The sequence below is a fragment of the Aspergillus sclerotioniger genome (genome assembly GCF_003184525.1).
Source record: "Aspergillus sclerotioniger CBS 115572 chromosome Unknown BO94scaffold_4, whole genome shotgun sequence".
NCBI lineage: Eukaryota > Fungi > Ascomycota > Eurotiomycetes > Eurotiales > Aspergillaceae > Aspergillus > Aspergillus sclerotioniger.
In genome coordinates this window covers 591,839-609,386 of record NW_020290994.1, presented here as the reverse complement: position 1 = coordinate 609,386, position 17,548 = coordinate 591,839, and the positions used below count along the sequence as shown (strand labels likewise).

Sequence of the window (17,548 nt, the reverse complement as noted above, 5' to 3'; positions counted from 1 at the left end):
CCCCGTCGCCACCAATCCATTCCCATCACCTGCTCATCCCCGATCCATGGTAATCTCCCCACCAATCACCACCAATGACTCTATACTTCGAAGAACCGGTTGTTATGTCCCATGATCAAACCAACCGTCACACAAACCCATCCCCACATGCCAGATTCTGGATTTGTAACGGCAGATCTCAGATGAAATGCCTGTATCTGGTAAGACACTTAGCGCTATACCAATCCCCCGGACCGATGGCATCATTCATTGTCTCCACCACCCGGCTGATTACAACCCACAATTCAGGAAATGTAAGTGCCATGCTTCCCGCGTTTACGTGGACGTCGCGGGATGATCATGCACTGCACTGGGTTGAGTTTTCCTACCCCGGAATTCTTACGTGGATTGACGGGGTGATTTATAATTAAGTCGCGGCTTAGTGTGTGAAGCTTCCCCGCATTTTGGGGGCGAAAATCATTTATTCACTAGGTGCAGATGCTAGTAGCAGGACAATTTGTATGTGGATATGGAGATGGTTGGGAGGCCTGTTGCCTAGTATTCGGATCTTGGGGTAGCTTGGGTGGTTTGGTTTGGGTAGGTTGTCTCGTGTAAGGCCGAGACCGTCGCATTACTGATCGGACTGGTGGCACAGGTTCACACTGATATTGGTAAGGCTCAGGAGGAGTGTTGAAATTCCACCGGCTTGGCACTCCGCGATGCGGTCTCAAAGATGGGACGCTTGGCGGGCATCGTGGGATCAGGTGCCCCGTCCCTTGCGGAAGAACCTTGGCATCTACATTTTGAGTCTCGCCACCTCCATACAAAGAACTGCTATGATTTCGCTAATAACAGATGTATATATATCAATCAGCAGGGCCACAGGCCACCACTGCAGGCCCGCCGCCATCCTATTTTCTCTCAAAGAAATGTCAGACGCAGTGTCAACCGATCCAGCATCGCGATCCATGGTAGGACAGTCATCGGTATGACAGCCGGTCATCTGCCTCGGCAGCATTCAATCGACCTTGACAGAACTGCTCCCGGTTAGCGTCGGCTGCTTACCCGGATCATTAACTTACCTGTAAATCCGTCGGATGAATGCATATGCCGTCAAGAATCCAACCGTGCCCGTCAGAAGACCATACACCGCGCAGGCCAGGAAGCTGTAACTGAAGAACAGGAGACTCGACACAAAGCCAGTGATGTGCAGGTGGAAAATGTAGTACCACACGCAGTAGCCAAATACCCAAAACGCACTGCTTCCCCCCGTGAGGAAGCTCTGCCACCACCAGTGGTAGTTCTACGCCAGTCAGCTCGGCTCGCCGATCCGGTCAGGGGACTTACCTCCGCGCAAAGTTGACTGTACGTCGCGATAATGGTCACCTCGCTCACCGTCACCATCAGGACCGTCGAAACAGCGCTCAAGAAGCCAAACACATAGTAATAGCCACTCTTGTCCTGCCACAGGTTCTTGAACACAAACAGAAGCTCAATGAACAATACAGCAAACGGTCCCAGTCCGGTCAAGAGCGTTCCGCCGATGCTGTGCAGGTACCAGGGCTGCGGCGGGACCTGACGCGCAATTGACGTCGTCTTGGTCGGGTGCTCCCAGGGCGTCGTACGCACGTAGCCGTACCAGCTGCCAACATAGACCAGCGGAACTTGAATGAGCAACCAGAGCGCCAAAAGACCAACCAGCGTGCTGAATGGAATGGCGGTGCTAGAGGCCTGGGCCCACACAAAGAGGTTGAGGATGAAGATGAGGGAAAAGGCCAAACCAGGGCAGAACAACGCGGTCTGATCGGTCAGCAGCTGCGACACAGTCCGGACGGGAGACTTACAATAAGGGTGTTTTTCCGCCAATAGGTGCCGCCAAAAGTCTTATACAGTCGCCCCGAGAAGTACCCCGAGAAAAGACCAGCAAAGACAAACAAGCCCATGCCAACGCTGACGAACCCGCCCCGGAAACTGGGGTTCAGGACTCCCAGGCAGCTGAGCAGCAGAAGCCCCGACACCATGAACAACAGCTGCATGCCGGAACCCACAAGCGGCGCAAGGAGTCCACTGTACTGGGGCACCCGAAACACATCCCCATGAAGGAGTTTCCAGCCGCTCACATCGTCAAGACCCTCGTCATCGGATGAGACATCCGCATCCCGTTCCAAGTCTGCTCCTTGCTCATCGCCCTTTCTCTCCAACCGAGACTTGGTGCCCCGAACTTTGAGTTTGCCATCCTCCATGGCCCCGTCTCCACGACCCTTGATATCTCCCTGGACTGTCCGGCTCCAGATAACGTACACCGCCACTCCAAGGACACCCGCGATGGTCATCGAGTTGAGAATAGCAAGCCAATGAGTCGTAGAGCCCTCGTCCTGGTTGCTGAAGTAGAGCTCCCACCGGTTCCACCATTCGACGCTGTTTTCCTCCTTGAAGTAAACCGAATAGGTGTAAGGGATCTTCAGAGTCGCATCATCGTCGAGCTCGTCATCGTCCTCTGGAATATACGACGAACCAGGGTACATCTCGCGCAGCTTGGACGTGTTCGGGGGAATGTACAATTCCAATCCGTCGTGGGCCTCGTGCACTTGTTTGGGGCAGCCACCCTCTAGATGATCGGCGGCGCGAATGCTCTTCGGATAGATCTCGAATCCAACAATAACCTTGCCGCCCTCAGGTGCCGACCGCCAGCGGATGACAATGGTGAAATGATTGTTGATGTAGTAGCGCGCCTTTCCGTCAATGGGCGAAAACTCCTGGAACCCGAGCTTGAAGCCAGTGGCATAGTACTTGCGACTACGATCAACGGTCACGAAGCTGGTTGCTCCAGGCAAGTTGTCCGCGATCCACTCCGCCACGTAGCCTTCCTGGATGAGCTGACGACTCGATTTGACATCCTTCCGCCCGATTTCCTGCGTACAGAGCGCCTGGCATTCGACATTTTTGCCCATCTGGAGTTCAAAATCCGAGGTCATGATGCGGTCGCCTCGGAGAATCTCTCCCAGGTTCAGGGAGATGCTCTGCCCGGAGCCAAATGGGGAACCACCGTGCGACCTGCCGCTGGGGGGACAAACAAAAGGCAAGTCAAAGTAGGCATATTGAAGCTGAGTGTGGTCGGAGAAGATCTTGTTTACAAGGAGAGGAATATGTTCGTCGTCATTGTAGCGCTTGATGGAGTAACCTAGCGGTAGCATGCACGCGTAAGCGACCAGTGCGAACAGCGTCGTCGCAATACAGACAACCTACCAGGAATGTAGAACGCATAGGCATAGGACACAAACAGCAGCCATAGCGTCCACTGTCGGGGACGCCAAAACCGAGACAACTCCATGATCGGATAGCAGAATAGATTCGATCACGGTCCAGTAGTGCTTTGCAACGATCGCAGTCAGCGGGATCGTACGTGGCGGATACGAAGATCCAGATGCAGATCAATAACTTTCAACTGACCACCCGATCTTTCCCTCAGAGCTCAACTCGTGTGGTACAAATTAAATTGGTAAGTGTAAATAATTGGCAGGCTGGGCTCAAAAGGCGAACATAGTCGGAAACACCGACGAAAGGACTGGCAAGTTGGCAACGCGGACAGATGACGCAGCCCGACAGGTGGGTATTGAACGAAGATCCAGCAGTTCAAATACGAGGTAAGACGGCAGATCGGGAGGGACAACTCAGGCCGAGCGAACGAGTGGAATCGGCATCGAATGCCAGAGGAAGCGAACAGACCGCGAGGATGGAGAGATCGAGGGGGAACAATCTACGGGAAGGACGGGGTTGAGATGCTTTGTTTCGGGACGGGCGAAGACCACCCGGAGACCCCCTCAACGGGTTTAGTGCCATTCCGGAACAAATCCCGCTGCGGTCCAGCCAGTCTCCTTTTCCCGGATGCCTAATGCCCCAGGTATCCATCCATCGTACTATCGAGCCGCAGCTGCGCTACACACTACGTAGCGATCGGTGTGGATAACATCATAATCTGTCATAATTCTGCTTAATAACGCCTTCATCAGGCCATGGGAAAATTGCTACATCAAGGCTCCCCAGTCATCCGAGGAAAATCCACGCAGAAGGGTAGTAAGAAAAAAGGTCAACCCGCCAGATATCGACTTGGTCTGCATCGACGCATACGCAGAAATGCATCGTCAGTGAACATAATTATGTCGACAAAGAGAAGAGATAGATACCGCACACATCGTTGAACGCGCCGGCAGTGTAATTAAGAAGGATGGCTCAGCAGATATTCCACGGCCCCTTGCACGCTACCCCCTGACCGGCGGAGAGCCTCAATGTTCCTCTCGAATTCAAAGAACCCCATGTCGTTCAACTGACGAAGCTGTTCGGCATAGCGTTCCTCGGGGGGGCGGTTGTCCTGGGGAGGGGGCGTGCCAAACCCACCACCGAGAAGTGCCGCCAGAGGATTGGTGCCAGCCGCACCCCCCTCTCCCGGGCCAGCACCCAGGGACTGCATCACCTGTTGCAGTAGCGCTGGGTCCCGGAGCAGCGGGTTATGTTGCGGGTCAAAAGGGTTTCCACCGGCCTGACCCCCCTGACCGCCAAAGAGCGCAGGGTTGAAAAAGCTGAACGGGTTCTGGAAGCCCGGCTGATTCTGCCCTTGTCCGGCAGCATTGTCTTCCCCAGTGGTGGTGCCGGCAGCCCTCTGAGTAGTATTAGGCTGGTCACCGCCTGCGGTGGATGTGGCCCCAACGGGGTTACCCATCATGGGATTGCCTCCAAAGAGGGCGGCAAAGGGATTTCCAGCACCAAGTCCGGCGGGCATGAACGGGTTGAACGCGGCGCCGGGAGCTGGGGTGGTACCGTTGTTGTTTTGGGTGTTTCTGTTTTCCTCCGGGGTGGTGTTTGTGACCCCAGGAGCCGGGAATGCACTGCCTCCCAAGCCCCCGCCACCCATGGCCCTCTGCATTTGAACCATCTGACGTACCGAGTTCGGGTCGGTGAGCATGCGGCGGAACTCCGGGCTCTGCATCATCTGCCGCACGCCGGGACCCATGTCGCGCAGCATGGGGTTTTGTTGAATCATCATATCAATCATGGCGGGGTTCTGCAGGGCCTCGTTGAGAGTGGACTGAAATTGTGGGTTTTCAAGCATGTTGAGCATCGATTCTGTGTCGGGAGGAGGTCCCATCTAGAAGTAATTTAGCAGTCGTTCCGGTGTTCGTCAAAGCACGCGACTTACCCCACCATCAGGACCAAACATGCCTGCGCCTGGGAGTTGCGCAAACCCGGCATATCTCGCCCCCGTCAACCCAGCGAGCGGATTGTTGCCTGTGCCGGCAGCAAGGTTCGTAGGAACGCCCGCTGCCGGAGGATTGGCAGCAGAGCCAGCTGGTGCAGTGGAGGTGGCCGGCGCAGCACCTCCCGGACGCTGATTGCTGGCAGCACTTTTCACCAAATGAATAGTATGTCCATCCTTAATCTTGTAGGTCGCCAAGGTTTCGTTGTCCTTGAGGACTCTGCCCGAGTAGATCAGACGCTGACGCTCGGCGGGGGTATCAGCGTATTCCGATGACGCGAGCTTTTCCTTCAAATCTGACACGGGAGTTGACAAGGGAAGGGTGAGGGTGAATTTAACATCATTCGATGACTTGACGGTAAAGGTGATGGGCGCATCTTCGGCCGTGGCGGTGTCATCAGCCATGATCCGTACAATTTGCGGCCGTGGAGGGGATCGAGGGGTCCCAGGCAGTAAGCCGGAGAAGACAAATCACGTCACACAGGAAAGGTGTGGACAAGGAACCAATTCAAACCTAGAATGGGGAGGGCGGATGCTGTGGTATAGAAGCTGGGCGGATGGGAAGATGTGAACAATGGAGTAGGGAAGTTGTCCTCTTACAACAAGCCGACAGTAGGTAATCAGTAATTGGCAAGTCCGTCGTCCCAGCCAGTTAGCGGATGATAGCGTAACCGGCAAGGTGGAAGCGGGCAGAAACCCATCGTCCGCCTTTCCACCCGCGTGGGATGTGACCGCATGCGCCTGGTACCGCTAGAACGGTATTTCACCGCCGGTGTGCCCGGCGTGGGCAAATCTCTGGGTAAGATTGGTACGGCGCATACAGCCTAGCTATCACGTGATGGAGCCAAACCGGGCAAACTGCCCCAAGCTCCATTTCCTTCTTCGCACCGGAATTTTCACTCTTTCTTTCCTGCAGACACGCGTGTTGGCTCGGTCCTCTCTTTCCACCCAACCTGCCCTCAGTGTGAGGACACTCGGTCTCGAGAGTCCTCCTTCCCCATTTGCTCCACTAGCAATGGGATTGCTTGCACTGTAGTGTCACCCTGACTGCAATCGCGTCGTAAACAACTCACCCCTCCACGCTCTAGGCTCAGTGTGAGAGCCGCGTCCGTCCATCATGGCGACTACTTCGCACATGTTTATGTACTCCCTGACGATCCAGCCTCCGACTGCGATCTCCCAAGCAATTCTGGGTCAGTTTGCAGGGACAAAGGAACAGCAGATCGTCACCGCGTCCGGGTCGAAGCTCACCATCCATCGTCCCGATCCGACGCAGGGCAAGGTCACTCCGCTCTTCTCCCAGGATGTCTTTGGCATCATCCGCTCCCTAGCTGCCTTCAGGCTGGCCGGTAGCAACAAAGGTATGTTATGGTCCCCTGTCTGGACGTTCAAGATCATCATAGTGATTCTTCAAGCTTCCCGGGCAGCACGATCCTTTGCCGATTCGTCCCTCCTTGATGGGACGTGCCCCCGGGCGGCGACGTTGACACTGGGTCTTGGTGGTTGAACTGTGCTGAGAGATGCCTCCAGATTACATCATCATTGGCTCGGACTCAGGTCGCATCACCATCATCGAGTATGTGCCCTCGCAGAACCGGTTCAACCGGATTCATCTCGAGACTTTTGGCAAGTCTGGCGTGCGCCGCGTGATCCCGGGCCAGTATCTGGCGGTCGACCCCAAGGGCCGCGCGTGTATCATTGCTTCTGTGGAGAAGAACAAGCTTGTATACGTCCTCAATCGGAACTCGCAGGCCGAGCTGACGATCTCGTCCCCGCTTGAAGCCCACAAGCCCCAGACCTTGGTCTTTGCCATGACAGCGCTGGATGTTGGGTATGAAAACCCAATCTTCGCCGCTCTCGAGGTGGACTACTCCGACTCCGATCAGGATCCTACGGGTCAAGCTTTTGAGGAGCTTGAGAAGCACATTGTGTACTACGAGTTAGATCTCGGTCTCAACCACGTTGTCCGGAAGTGGTCTGACCCGGTCGATCGCACCGCCTCCATGCTTTTCCAAGTTCCTGGAGGCGCTGATGGCCCCAGTGGTGTTCTGGTGTGCGGGGAGGATAGCGTCACCTACCGTCATTCCAACCAAGATGCGTTCCGGGTGCCGATTCCTCGTCGTAGTGGTGCCACCGAGAACCCCGAACGTAAGCGCTGCATCACTGCTGGTGTCATGCACAAGATGAGGGGTGCTTTCTTCTTTCTCCTGCAGACCGAAGACGGTGATCTCTTCAAGCTCACCATTGACATGGTTGAGGATGATAACGGTCAACTGACTGGTGAGGTCAAGCGACTCAAGATCAAGTACTTTGATACTGTTCCGTTGGCGTCCAGCTTGTTGATTCTCAAGAGCGGTTTCCTGTATGTTGCTAGTGAGGCTGGCAACCACCATTTCTACCAGTTCGAGAAGCTCGGTGATGATGATGAGGAGATCGAATTCACCAGCGAGTCCTACCCGGCTGATCCCTCGGATCCTTGTGAGCCGATCTACTTCCAGCCCAGGGGTGCAGAGAACCTCAACCTTGTGGAGACGATCAACTCTCTCAATCCGTTGATCGACAGCAAGGTTGTGAATATCTCTGATGATGATGCCCCTCAAATTTACACTATCTCTGGCGCTGGCGCTCGGAGCAGTTTCAGGACGCTCAAGCATGGCCTCGAGGTGTCGGAAATTGTCGAGTCGGAGCTTCCGAGTGTACCTTCCAACGTTTGGACTACCAAGCTTACCAGATCCGATGAGTTTGACGCCTATATCATCCTTTCCTTTGCCAACGGTACACTTGTGCTCAGCATCGGTGAGACGGTGGAGGAAGTTACGGATACCGGCTTCCTTTCTACTGCGCCAACGCTGGCCGTCCAGCAGCTGGGCGAGGACTCTCTTATTCAGATCCACCCCCGTGGTATCCGTCACATCTTGGCGGATCGACGTGTGAATGAGTGGCCCGCCCCTCAGCATCGGTCGATCGTGGCTGCCGCAACAAACGAGCGTCAGGTCGCTGTGGCTCTTAGTTCCGGTGAAATCGTCTACTTCGAGATGGATTCTGATGGATCTTTAGCCGAGTATGACGAGCGGCGTCAGATGTCTGGCACTGTCACCTGCCTTAGCCTGGGAGAAGTTCCTGAAGGTCGTGTTCGGAGTTCATTCCTGGCTGTCGGGTGTGATGACTCGACGGTTCGCATTCTGAGCTTGGATCCGGACTCGACTCTTGAGAACAAGTCCGTCCAAGCTCTGACGGCTGCTCCCTCAGCTCTCAACATCATGTCAATGGCTGATTCCAGTTCCGGAGGGACGACTTTGTATCTCCACATTGGTTTGTACTCAGGTGTCTACCTCAGAACCGTGCTGGATGAAGTCACTGGTGAGCTGTCGGATACCCGCACACGCTTCCTGGGATCGAAGCCTGTGAAACTCTTCCAGGTCTCGGTCAAGGGACAGACGGCTGTGCTTGCTCTAAGCTCGCGTCCTTGGCTCGGATATTCTGACGTCCAAACCAAGGGCTTCATGCTCACTCCCCTGGACTACGTCGGCCTTGAATGGGGTTGGAACTTCTCTAGTGAGCAGTGCGTGGAGGGTATGGTCGGTATTCAGGGCCAGAACTTACGGTATGTCCTTATCTTGAATTTCCCTCCCCTGAATTTGATTGTATGATGAGAACTGGGATCCGAATATCCATGTGGAAAAACTTTTTATATTATTTTTTCCAATTGTTCCTACTGAGATCAACCTACCCAACATTTTTGCTGTTGAATATGCTTGGTGAATATCAGCTAATCACCATTGCTAGGATCTTTTCCATTGAGAAACTTGACAACAACATGTTGCAACAGTCGATCCCTCTGGCATACACTCCGCGCCGCTTCCTGAAGCACCCTGAACAGCCGTACTTTTACGTCATTGAGTCTGACAACAATGTGCTGTCTCCGTCCACTAGAGCGAAACTGCTAGAGGACTCCAAGTCCCGCGGCGGTGATGAGACCATCCTCCCGCCAGAGGACTTTGGATACCCCAGGGGCACCGGTCATTGGGCTTCTTGCATTCAAGTGGTCGATCCCTTGGATGCGAAGGCTGTCATTCACACCATCGAGCTAGAGGAGAACGAAGCGGCGGTTAGCATCGCGGCGGTCCCATTCACTAGCCAAGACGATGAGACCTTCCTGGTCGTAGGAACAGCGAAGGATTTGACCGTGAACCCGCAATCTTCCGCCGGTGGTTACATCCACATCTATCGCTTCCAAGAAGATGGACGAGAACTTGAGTTTATTCACAAGACGAAGGTTGACGAACCTCCCCTCGCCATGTTGGGATTCCAAGGCCGCCTGGTTGTTGGCATCGGATCATTGCTTCGCATTTATGACCTCGGTATGAAGCAGCTTCTCCGTAAGTGCCAGGCACCTGTAGTCCCCAAGACCATCGTCGGTCTCCAGACCCAGGGTTCCCGAATTGTCGTCAGTGACGTCCGGGAAAGTGTTACCTACGTCGTGTACAAGTATCAAGAGAATGTCTTGATCCCGTTTGTTGATGACTCCGTGTCGCGTTGGACGACCTCCACCACTATGGTCGATTATGATACAACTGCTGGTGGTGACAAGTTCGGTAACCTCTGGCTGCTGCGTTGTCCCAAGAAGATATCTGAAGAGGCGGATGAGGATGGGTCAGGTGCTCATCTGATCCATGAGCGCGGCTATCTCCAAGGAACCCCCAACCGCCTGGAGTTGATGATCCATGTGTATACCCAGGACATTCCAACCAGCCTGCACAAGACTCAACTCGTTGCCGGTGGTCGGGACATCCTCGTCTGGACTGGTTTCCAAGGTACGATCGGTATGCTGGTGCCGTTCATTAGCCGAGAGGATGTGGACTTTTTCCAGAACCTGGAGATGCAGTTGGCTGCACAGCACCCTCCTCTCGCTGGACGGGATCACCTGATCTACCGGAGCTACTATGCGCCGGTCAAGGGTGTCATTGACGGAGACCTGTGCGAGATGTACTTTTTATTGCCTAATGATACGAAGATGATGATCGCAGCGGAACTGGACCGTTCAGTCCGGGAAATCGAGCGCAAGATTTCGGTAAGTTTACCCTTCGGGTGGAGGTATCAAGACTAACGGATTACAGGACATGCGAACCAGGGTGGCGTATTGATTTAAACGGATTTGGCGCTTATCAGGACTAATTCTGTATGCGGGTTTCAGATACCCCATAGTTATTCTGCATGAACTTGTACATTTACATCCAATACCAGAGGGATTGAATCCGGTACTGGTGTATGGCGTCAGTAGTAGACTGTAGTACATGTCTCTTGCCTCGCTCGGTCTCCCGCTCCCCTCGGTTGATCTTGAGCTGGATACAGCTGTACCAGGTACAGATTGTACGAGACGAGAAGAAGGCTTTGCCTACGACGATCTTTGAGTACGATTTTATCCGCATGCCACGGATATGATCGTAATTTATCCGTCGGGACATCCATCAATTATATTCCAATATTTGCATAACTTTTTCATGTCTCTATCCTAACCGCAAAGTAGTTCTCTTTTCCATTTCACCCATTCAAGAATAGTGACAGTCGTATGTGATCACCTATCTATAAACACGGACAGATCATATCCGGCTGGCCATATGGTCAAGTGCTCAATAGACAACCTAACCAAAAAACACAACCGCCTAACAGTTCATAGCTCTTACACATACTATCAACATGGCTGAATAGTCACTCAATTATGTTGACCTTCTAAGTCCAAAGTCATATACAGAAACTTTCCCCGGCAAAGACAATCATTACATTTATGTGACTCCAGGACCTCGTTATAAATCGGACGCACTCTCTCGACAGTTTAGCATGGATCTCCTACTTACTCGATTTACAAGAACCAGGGGCCAGGGGTGAGAAACATTAGCAGTTATATACATAGTGATAATTATCAAAGCCTCGAGATGCCTTGAAAAGTCTATGCGAGGATGAACGGGTAGATGAGGCCTATAAAAGATAACCACCAAACATAACAGACTCGGTGATCGAGCCAGATTGCTTGAAGAGGCCAGTATTCATGAGATAATCATGACACAAAGTAGAGCCTTTATCGCCTGAAATTCATACAGTCTGGATAGGATTGATGCTATAAGATGAACGATTTGATATCATGTGGCATAGCCACATGATTATCCTTCGGACCGCTCGTTCTGGCCCATCCCTGTTTGCTCTTCACCATTTTCACGTTATTGCTTTCGAACCCATCCATCATGTCGTTTTTCTGGCTCAGAGATTCGGCAAAACCAGCTTCTAAAGATCGTAAGTTCCATAAGAAACAACTACAGCTATCTATATTAATCAGATTCAGAACTGCAGATCCTCCATTCTCTCGGCTCACGCAGGGTTGAAGTTTGGAACAACCAGGTGATCAAGTCTGGGACCACTCTCTATGATCATGAAGTGGACAACATGGAATTCATTGCCGAGCATACCACGATCCCCATTTCGTGCGTCCACAGCGTTGAAAGAGACACAGATGGAAAGCTAGTGAAAATCTACATGGACTACATTCCCGGAAGACCTTTGAATGAAGCTTGGACCACGATGACTGAAACTCAGAAGAGATCCGTGGCTGACGACCTCCACAACTATGTTAACCAGCTGCGCACTTTGGTAGGCAACTACATTGGAGCTGCACACCGTGGCCTGGCGGTTATTGGACAACATGTATTCCACGAAGGCGGACCTTTCGACCAAGAAAGCCAATTCAATGATTTCTTATTGTCCAAGATAATCTCAAAAGTACCGGACACGTTCCGGTACCATGCAACTCGCACTCTAAAAGATAATCATGAGATTGTCTTCACGCATAGTGATCTGGCCCCGAGAGATATTTTGGTGAGAGACGGTCGGGTCACGGGTATTCTGGATTGGGAGCACACCGGTTGGTATCCGGAGTACTGGGAGTATGAGAGGACGTACCGGCACTTTAATGATGTTCCTGGCTGGATGGATTATGTTGATATGTTTCTCCCGCGTAAGTATTCAGAGGAAATTGTCGCCTTGTCATATTTGTCTCGATATAGTCATTAAATGGCTATTGGTGCTGGTCTTGTGATGATGTGGTTGGTTTTCTGTTATGGTTCTGATGATTACTATTCAGTAGTTGCATTTAATCTACTAGTATCCAATTTGCATGTATACTATTATTTCGTTATAATATTTAGTCAAGACTTGCTGGAATATTTTTACCCCAGAGGTTCTCGCTAATATATGTTGTAACGGGTCAGCAAGTTCTTTTCTGTGCGTGGTCTTATATACACAGGTGTGAGACAATGATAAAGTATATCAACTATCACTTCTAATGAACTTTGCGTGGGCAATGACTTCCACTGGATGTTGAAGGTACTAATAATTCACAAACGAACTGAATTATCGAGGGTCCTTTAATAACTACGTCGGACCATGATTGAACTTATAACCATTTTGTATTCTGAATGTATCAATATATAGCATATTACCTAGCAGCTTGTATTTCCGGTCCTGATGATCAGACTTTCCGAAGTCCAGTAAAGCAAGTCACGACGCATTATACCGCTGTCCTTTTCAGCCGGACTCTAGAGGATGTGATTACCTAGTTCAATGCAGCAGATGACTCGATCATCTTTAGAGTATTTGGCATCCCCCGCACCATGCCCGCTTACTGCATTCTACAACCAGATTGATAGAAAAGTAGGATATAAAAAAGAAAAAGGGTCCAAAACATACAACAGAAGGGATTCGCTGGTGGTCACCCACCCAACTACTAACCTCCCGGCGTGTGGCTTAAGTACGGCTGAGCGGACGGGAAGCCCTGTTTTCCACACCCTGTGATCGTATGTACCAGACAATACATTATAGTAATTTATATAGGTGCTATTGGGTTTGTAAATACGGACAGAGTCCATTATCTGGACCATAGGATCCCCGTTTGGGCGATTCTTTATTATTCGTTGAGCATTCTTTCCCTTGTGTAACATTTTATACATAATTTGTACCATCAAAGCTTCCAGGACATATTGGATTCTTGGATCCAATCAGGGACAATAATCAAAGATGTGATGAAGCATTGTGTCTTGCAAGACCCTCCTGTGGGCTCCCTATCTAACCATAATCCGCTTGATTGTAGAAAGCCAGGACTCAAGAATTGCACCATTTGCATTGCTAACCGTGGGCAGCAGGCCTAGGCCCAATGTAGTTAGTCCCCACGTGCCTCCCTCCCATCAGCTACTCGAACAACTTACCAACGTTCACCATGAAGTGCTGGATCTACCCTCTTCCCCCTCCGCTTTCCTCGAAAGACACTGTGTCGCTGAACTATACATATATGAGCTTGCCTTTTTGCTCTTTTCACCGTACATCAAGATGTTTTTAAGTGAGAAACGTCCGATCAAAAGACCTCGGGTATCACTCAGTTGCATTGCCTGCCGCCGTCGCAAGGTTCGCTGCACCCGCGAACAGCCAGCATGTGCCAACTGCATCCGCACGAAGGAGACTTGTGTATACAGTGCCACAAGCCGTGATGATAATGCGAGCCAGATACCTCAGGTGCCTCCGCCTCAGGAGAGGAACTCCGGTGCATCTGAACCTCGGACCCAAGACCTCACCTGGTCGCACTGGGTATCTGAAGAAACTGACATGGCGATAAACCTGAGCGAGGAGCCTGCACCTTATGCTGCTGCTACTACTACTAAGCCACGGTCGAGAAGGGAACTGAACGCGAGCAGTTCGTTAGCCCTTCCAAGCACGTTGTCTGTTAATCCCAGTCCGGCTCTCTCCTCGAACCGTCAACGGATTACTGTGGCCGATCTGACAGCGCCCTCATCGGAAGAGGCTATTGGGCTACCTGATGGCCATGACAGCGAAGCAAAAACTAGCACCGCAAGCAGTGACTATCTCAGTCTACGACCGGGCGCTCGTGCGCGATACATCGGCCAAACTTTCTGGGGATTTGTTACCGGAACGGTGAGACGAGCGAGTATATGCTAGAGCGTTGATGCTGACCTTGGTTGGCTGGGTGCAGGAAGCCCTGAGTGACGATTTCTTCGACGACAACCGCAATACTGACCCTGATCTGCCCCCCTCATATATTTCTTCTATGGGGATGTTCAATCTTTTACAGTCGTTGCCCACCAAAGCCGTGAGCGATGCTCTGCTTAAGGTATTCCTCTTTGCAGTTTGGCCGCTTTCCCCTCTTGTGCATTGTCCTAGCCTACAGGCAGATTACGATGAGTTCTGGGAGTGGTGCCGGAATAGCGATACAGCTGTTCCTCCAGGAAAAGTTCGAGATGACCCGACCTTTCTCTGCCTTCTCTTTGCAATCCTGTACTGTGGCGCATCTGCTGCTCCAGAGGCCAGTTGGATGGGTGCCAGCCTTCAGGATGTACAGAAGGAGACAACAGTGAACAATCTCAGGTCGGCTTATGAGACAAGTATTTCTCTATGTCATCATCTGGACCATCCGACATTGAACTCTCTAGTTTCGACGTTGCTGACCAGCCCGTTTCTGTACGGATGCAAACCGATGTACGAGTTGATATCCGTCAGCATGACACTTCGACTTGCCCAGAGTATGGGATTGCATCGGGAAGATACGTGGTCTGCACTAAGTCCGGTGGATCGGGACATACGACGTCGAATTTGGTGGCATATTGTCAGGCTTGATCTCCAGTCAAGCATCTCCACTGGGCTACCACCCTGTTGCGGGAGCGAGGCGCTGGACGCAGTGGATATGATGGCTTCTGCATCCGTTAAAGATATTAGTGATCCCTCTGTCCGCTCTTCGAGCCCAGACCCCATGGGGTCGAAGCCATCGATAGCCCTTATCTTTGCCGTTGGGTGCTCGGAGACGGCTCGCTTGCAATCACGGACTGTGACACGCTTACAGAGTGGACGGATTCTGATTCAGAATGAATTGAGAGGGCTCGTGACGGCTGCTAGGAGGCAGCAGCAGAAGATTGACACACTCATTGCGAGTATTCCATCGCAAGGGATCCCCGAAAGGGGACTTATCCCCTCCCGTCTGGCAAACGCATCTCCATCCACCCATCCTTCGCTTTACAACGACGATGCGACCCAGCCTACCGTCCTTTCAGCATGGACACGCATTATGCTGACCCTGTTGAAATTCGACATGGCCATATTATTACAAAAGCCGTTTCTGCCGCCCCCGGACAGGTCAAACCCACAATCGTGCAAGGCATGGACTAGGTATGTCTTTTCCACATCTTATATGAAAAACACTAATGAGAGATTAAACATAGCATGGCACAGCTTTGCGTGAGCTATCTTCGCATAATCCTGCCCATATATCAATCTTCCGCATTCTCGCCCTATACGTGGTTCTGCCGCAGCTATCATGGGCCTCTTCAATGTGTGTTCCTTACCTTAATCTACCTGGATTGCTTCAGGGACTCGAAGGAGACCACAGCCCGGTATTTCGTTGATGAGATCATGGAGCACATCGTATCTCATTACCAAGGGGTGCATTCTTCAACAGCAAGAAATACCCCAGACTCCCAATCGCCGTCAAAGACGCAATTGCCGCTGGCGATACAAGTACTTGTCGACCTTCACAATCGCCTCGACTCGCCTTCCGAGCCTGATGACCATTCCCAAGTCGCCAATACTGTGACAGATGGTTACTGTGCAATGAATCTAGACGAAGCCATCATCGCCGACCTTGACTCTTTATCATCATCCTTAATATTAGACTAGGTACTTCACCAAAAAAATATAAAAAAAATGAAAAAAATAAAAATAAAAAATAAAAAATAATCGATCAACGAAACTCCGCTGGAAGGGTTGTCAACTTGCTCATTTCCACCATCGTCTCGTCCCACACCTTTCTCTGAACCTCCTGGCCCTCTGGCGACATAATATAAGGTGCTTTCCTATACAAAGTCAGCTCATGCACACACTCTCAAGCATCGCAACATACTCAGCAACCGTCTTGTCGTTCAAGAACCTGCCATGCGACTCCGGCCCCGCAACAAGCGCACTATGCAAAACAATCCACCCTGCTGTCTTCACACTCCTCGCCTTAATCGCCTTCAACACGTTAAAAAAAAACCGTATATACAACGGCAGCACATCACTCATCCCCGTATTCACCATCCCAGGACACATCATATTAATCACCACCTTGTTCGAATCCAACTTCTCCGCCAACGCATACATAAACAACACACAAAGCAGCTTCGAGTCCCCGTACCGCGAGAACGGAATAAACCCCTCCTCACTATCCACATACTCCAACACGCTATCCTCCGTCACCATGAAAGCCTTCTTCTCCAAACTGGAGACCAAATGCCTCCGACTACCCACCCACGTAATCCTTCCCGGAACACTATTCTTCTCCGCACCAGCATGAAGCAATGGCAAGAGTTCCGCAATCAGCAACACATTGGAGTAATAGTTCACCTGAACAGTTCGCTCATGACCGCTTGGACTGCGTTCCAGGGTGATGAGACCCGTCCCGGCGTTCAGGATGAGGAAATCGACCGATGGAATCTGGCCTTGGGCTTGTTTCGCGAACCCCTGCACGCTATCATATCGATCCATGTCGAGTTCCAGGACCTTGATGACAGCATTGGGGTTGTGGGTTTTGATGATGGGGTCTTGACGGAGGGATTGAACACAGGCCTCGCCTTTGGTGATGTTTCGGACGGCGAGAATGATGGTTGAGATGCGGAGTTGGAGGAGTTGTTTCGTTAGTTCTAGCCCTATGCCGGCGCTGGCGCCGGTGATGATGGCGGTTTTGCCGGTTAGGTTGATGTTGTTGGGCAAGGGGGAGATTTTGGGTTGGGTCAAGGTGATCATGATGGATAGGAGAGTGAGAGGGTTGGATTGGTTAGAGAATGAGTGAATCGAGGATACATGATAATTGAAAACAGAGGACAGTCGTTGTTTATATCAGTAGTTGAGGATGTTAGGGCTTACAAATGCCTCGCTCATGACTCAGCATTAGACCGAGCACAATCCGAAAAGGGAAATGCGTCGCCCGAGCTGGTTCCAAAAAGAGAAATATTTCGCCCGAGCCGGCTTTGTAATCAGCATCCTGCATTCATATCTTTTTTCGCTGCTGATCATAACATAGCTGAAAGAAATGGCCCCTTGTGTCGTACACCTTCACGGATGGCCAAGAACGACTGAAGATGTTCGATGCAGAGATGTCAGTCGGGAATCTGGCCGTTGTGCAGTTCGCAGTTCTATTTCACAACACCATGCGTCCAAACAGTGGCTCTATTCCAAGCTGATTGTATGAGGGTGTGGATTTTAGGCGTCCCCGTTCTTGGAAGGGCGATGCTG

General features: G+C 51.5%; 6 protein-coding genes across 6 annotated transcripts; 3 read left to right on the top strand and 3 right to left on the bottom strand.

Annotated features, from left to right (window-relative positions):
* Positions 1-851: 851 nt before the first annotated feature.
* On the bottom strand, positions 852-3,743 carry BO94DRAFT_531519 (transmembrane 9 family protein). Its single transcript, XM_025610917.1, has 5 exons — positions 3,226-3,743; positions 1,824-3,160; positions 1,327-1,779; positions 1,062-1,282; positions 852-1,016 (listed from the first exon to the last, which is right to left on the bottom strand). Exons 1-5 carry the CDS (start codon positions 3,308-3,310, stop codon positions 998-1,000), a joined length of 2,115 nt encoding a protein of 704 aa, XP_025471331.1. The 5' UTR covers positions 3,311-3,743; the 3' UTR covers positions 852-997.
* A 194-nt stretch (positions 3,744-3,937) lies between these two features.
* On the bottom strand, positions 3,938-5,898 carry BO94DRAFT_531518 (ubiquitin domain-containing protein DSK2). The gene is made up of 2 exons (XM_025610916.1): positions 5,174-5,898; positions 3,938-5,122 (listed from the first exon to the last, which is right to left on the bottom strand). The coding sequence occupies exons 1-2, from the start codon at positions 5,633-5,635 to the stop codon at positions 4,196-4,198; spliced, it is 1,389 nt and encodes a 462-aa protein (XP_025471330.1). The 5' UTR covers positions 5,636-5,898; the 3' UTR covers positions 3,938-4,195.
* A 243-nt stretch (positions 5,899-6,141) lies between these two features.
* On the top strand, positions 6,142-10,491 carry BO94DRAFT_531517 (DDB1/RSE1 family protein). The gene is made up of 4 exons (XM_025610915.1): positions 6,142-6,591; positions 6,761-8,834; positions 9,017-10,301; positions 10,348-10,491. Exons 1-4 carry the CDS (start codon positions 6,348-6,350, stop codon positions 10,372-10,374), a joined length of 3,630 nt encoding a protein of 1,209 aa, XP_025471329.1. The 5' UTR covers positions 6,142-6,347; the 3' UTR covers positions 10,375-10,491.
* Positions 10,492-11,469: 978 nt separating this feature from the next.
* Positions 11,470-12,292, top strand: BO94DRAFT_563174 (uncharacterized protein; the record flags this gene model as incomplete). Its single annotated transcript, XM_025614342.1, has 2 exons — positions 11,470-11,518; positions 11,610-12,292. The coding sequence occupies 2 exons, from the start codon at positions 11,470-11,472 to the stop codon at positions 12,290-12,292; spliced, it is 732 nt and encodes a 243-aa protein (XP_025471328.1).
* Positions 12,293-13,528: 1,236 nt separating this feature from the next.
* Positions 13,529-15,944, top strand: BO94DRAFT_563173 (Zn(II)2Cys6 transcription factor; the record flags this gene model as incomplete). Its single annotated transcript, XM_025614341.1, has 5 exons — positions 13,529-14,024; positions 14,128-14,203; positions 14,228-15,448; positions 15,502-15,856; positions 15,900-15,944. Exons 1-5 carry the CDS (start codon positions 13,604-13,606, stop codon positions 15,942-15,944), a joined length of 2,118 nt encoding a protein of 705 aa, XP_025471327.1. The 5' UTR covers positions 13,529-13,603.
* Positions 15,945-16,019: 75 nt separating this feature from the next.
* BO94DRAFT_553487 (NAD(P)-binding protein) lies at positions 16,020-17,059 on the bottom strand (the record flags this gene model as incomplete). Its single annotated transcript, XM_025613656.1, has 2 exons — positions 16,020-16,131; positions 16,179-17,059. 2 exons carry the CDS (start codon positions 17,057-17,059, stop codon positions 16,020-16,022), a joined length of 993 nt encoding a protein of 330 aa, XP_025471326.1.
* Between the last annotated feature and the right edge of the window lie 489 nt (positions 17,060-17,548).

Excerpts from the sequence above, each read along its gene's own strand:
- BO94DRAFT_531519 (XM_025610917.1), bottom strand. The coding sequence starts at position 3,310 with ATGGAGTTGTCTCGGTTTTGGCGTCCCCGACAGTGGACGCTATGGCTG. Across the intron at positions 3,161-3,225 it reads CTATGCGTTCTACATTCCTG|GTTACTCCATCAAGCGCTAC; the intron begins GTAGGTTGTCTG and ends TGCTACCGCTAG. Across the intron at positions 1,780-1,823 it reads GGCGGAAAAACACCCTTATT|ACCGCGTTGTTCTGCCCTGG; the intron begins GTAAGTCTCCCG and ends CTGACCGATCAG.
- BO94DRAFT_531518 (XM_025610916.1), bottom strand. The coding sequence starts at position 5,635 with ATGGCTGATGACACCGCCACGGCCGAAGATGCGCCCATCACCTTTACC. Across the intron at positions 5,123-5,173 it reads TGTTTGGTCCTGATGGTGGG|ATGGGACCTCCTCCCGACAC; the intron begins GTAAGTCGCGTG and ends AATTACTTCTAG.
- BO94DRAFT_531517 (XM_025610915.1), top strand. The coding sequence starts at position 6,348 with ATGGCGACTACTTCGCACATGTTTATGTACTCCCTGACGATCCAGCCT. Across the intron at positions 6,592-6,760 it reads GCTGGCCGGTAGCAACAAAG|ATTACATCATCATTGGCTCG; the intron begins GTATGTTATGGT and ends AGATGCCTCCAG. Across the intron at positions 10,302-10,347 it reads AAATCGAGCGCAAGATTTCG|GACATGCGAACCAGGGTGGC; the intron begins GTAAGTTTACCC and ends AACGGATTACAG.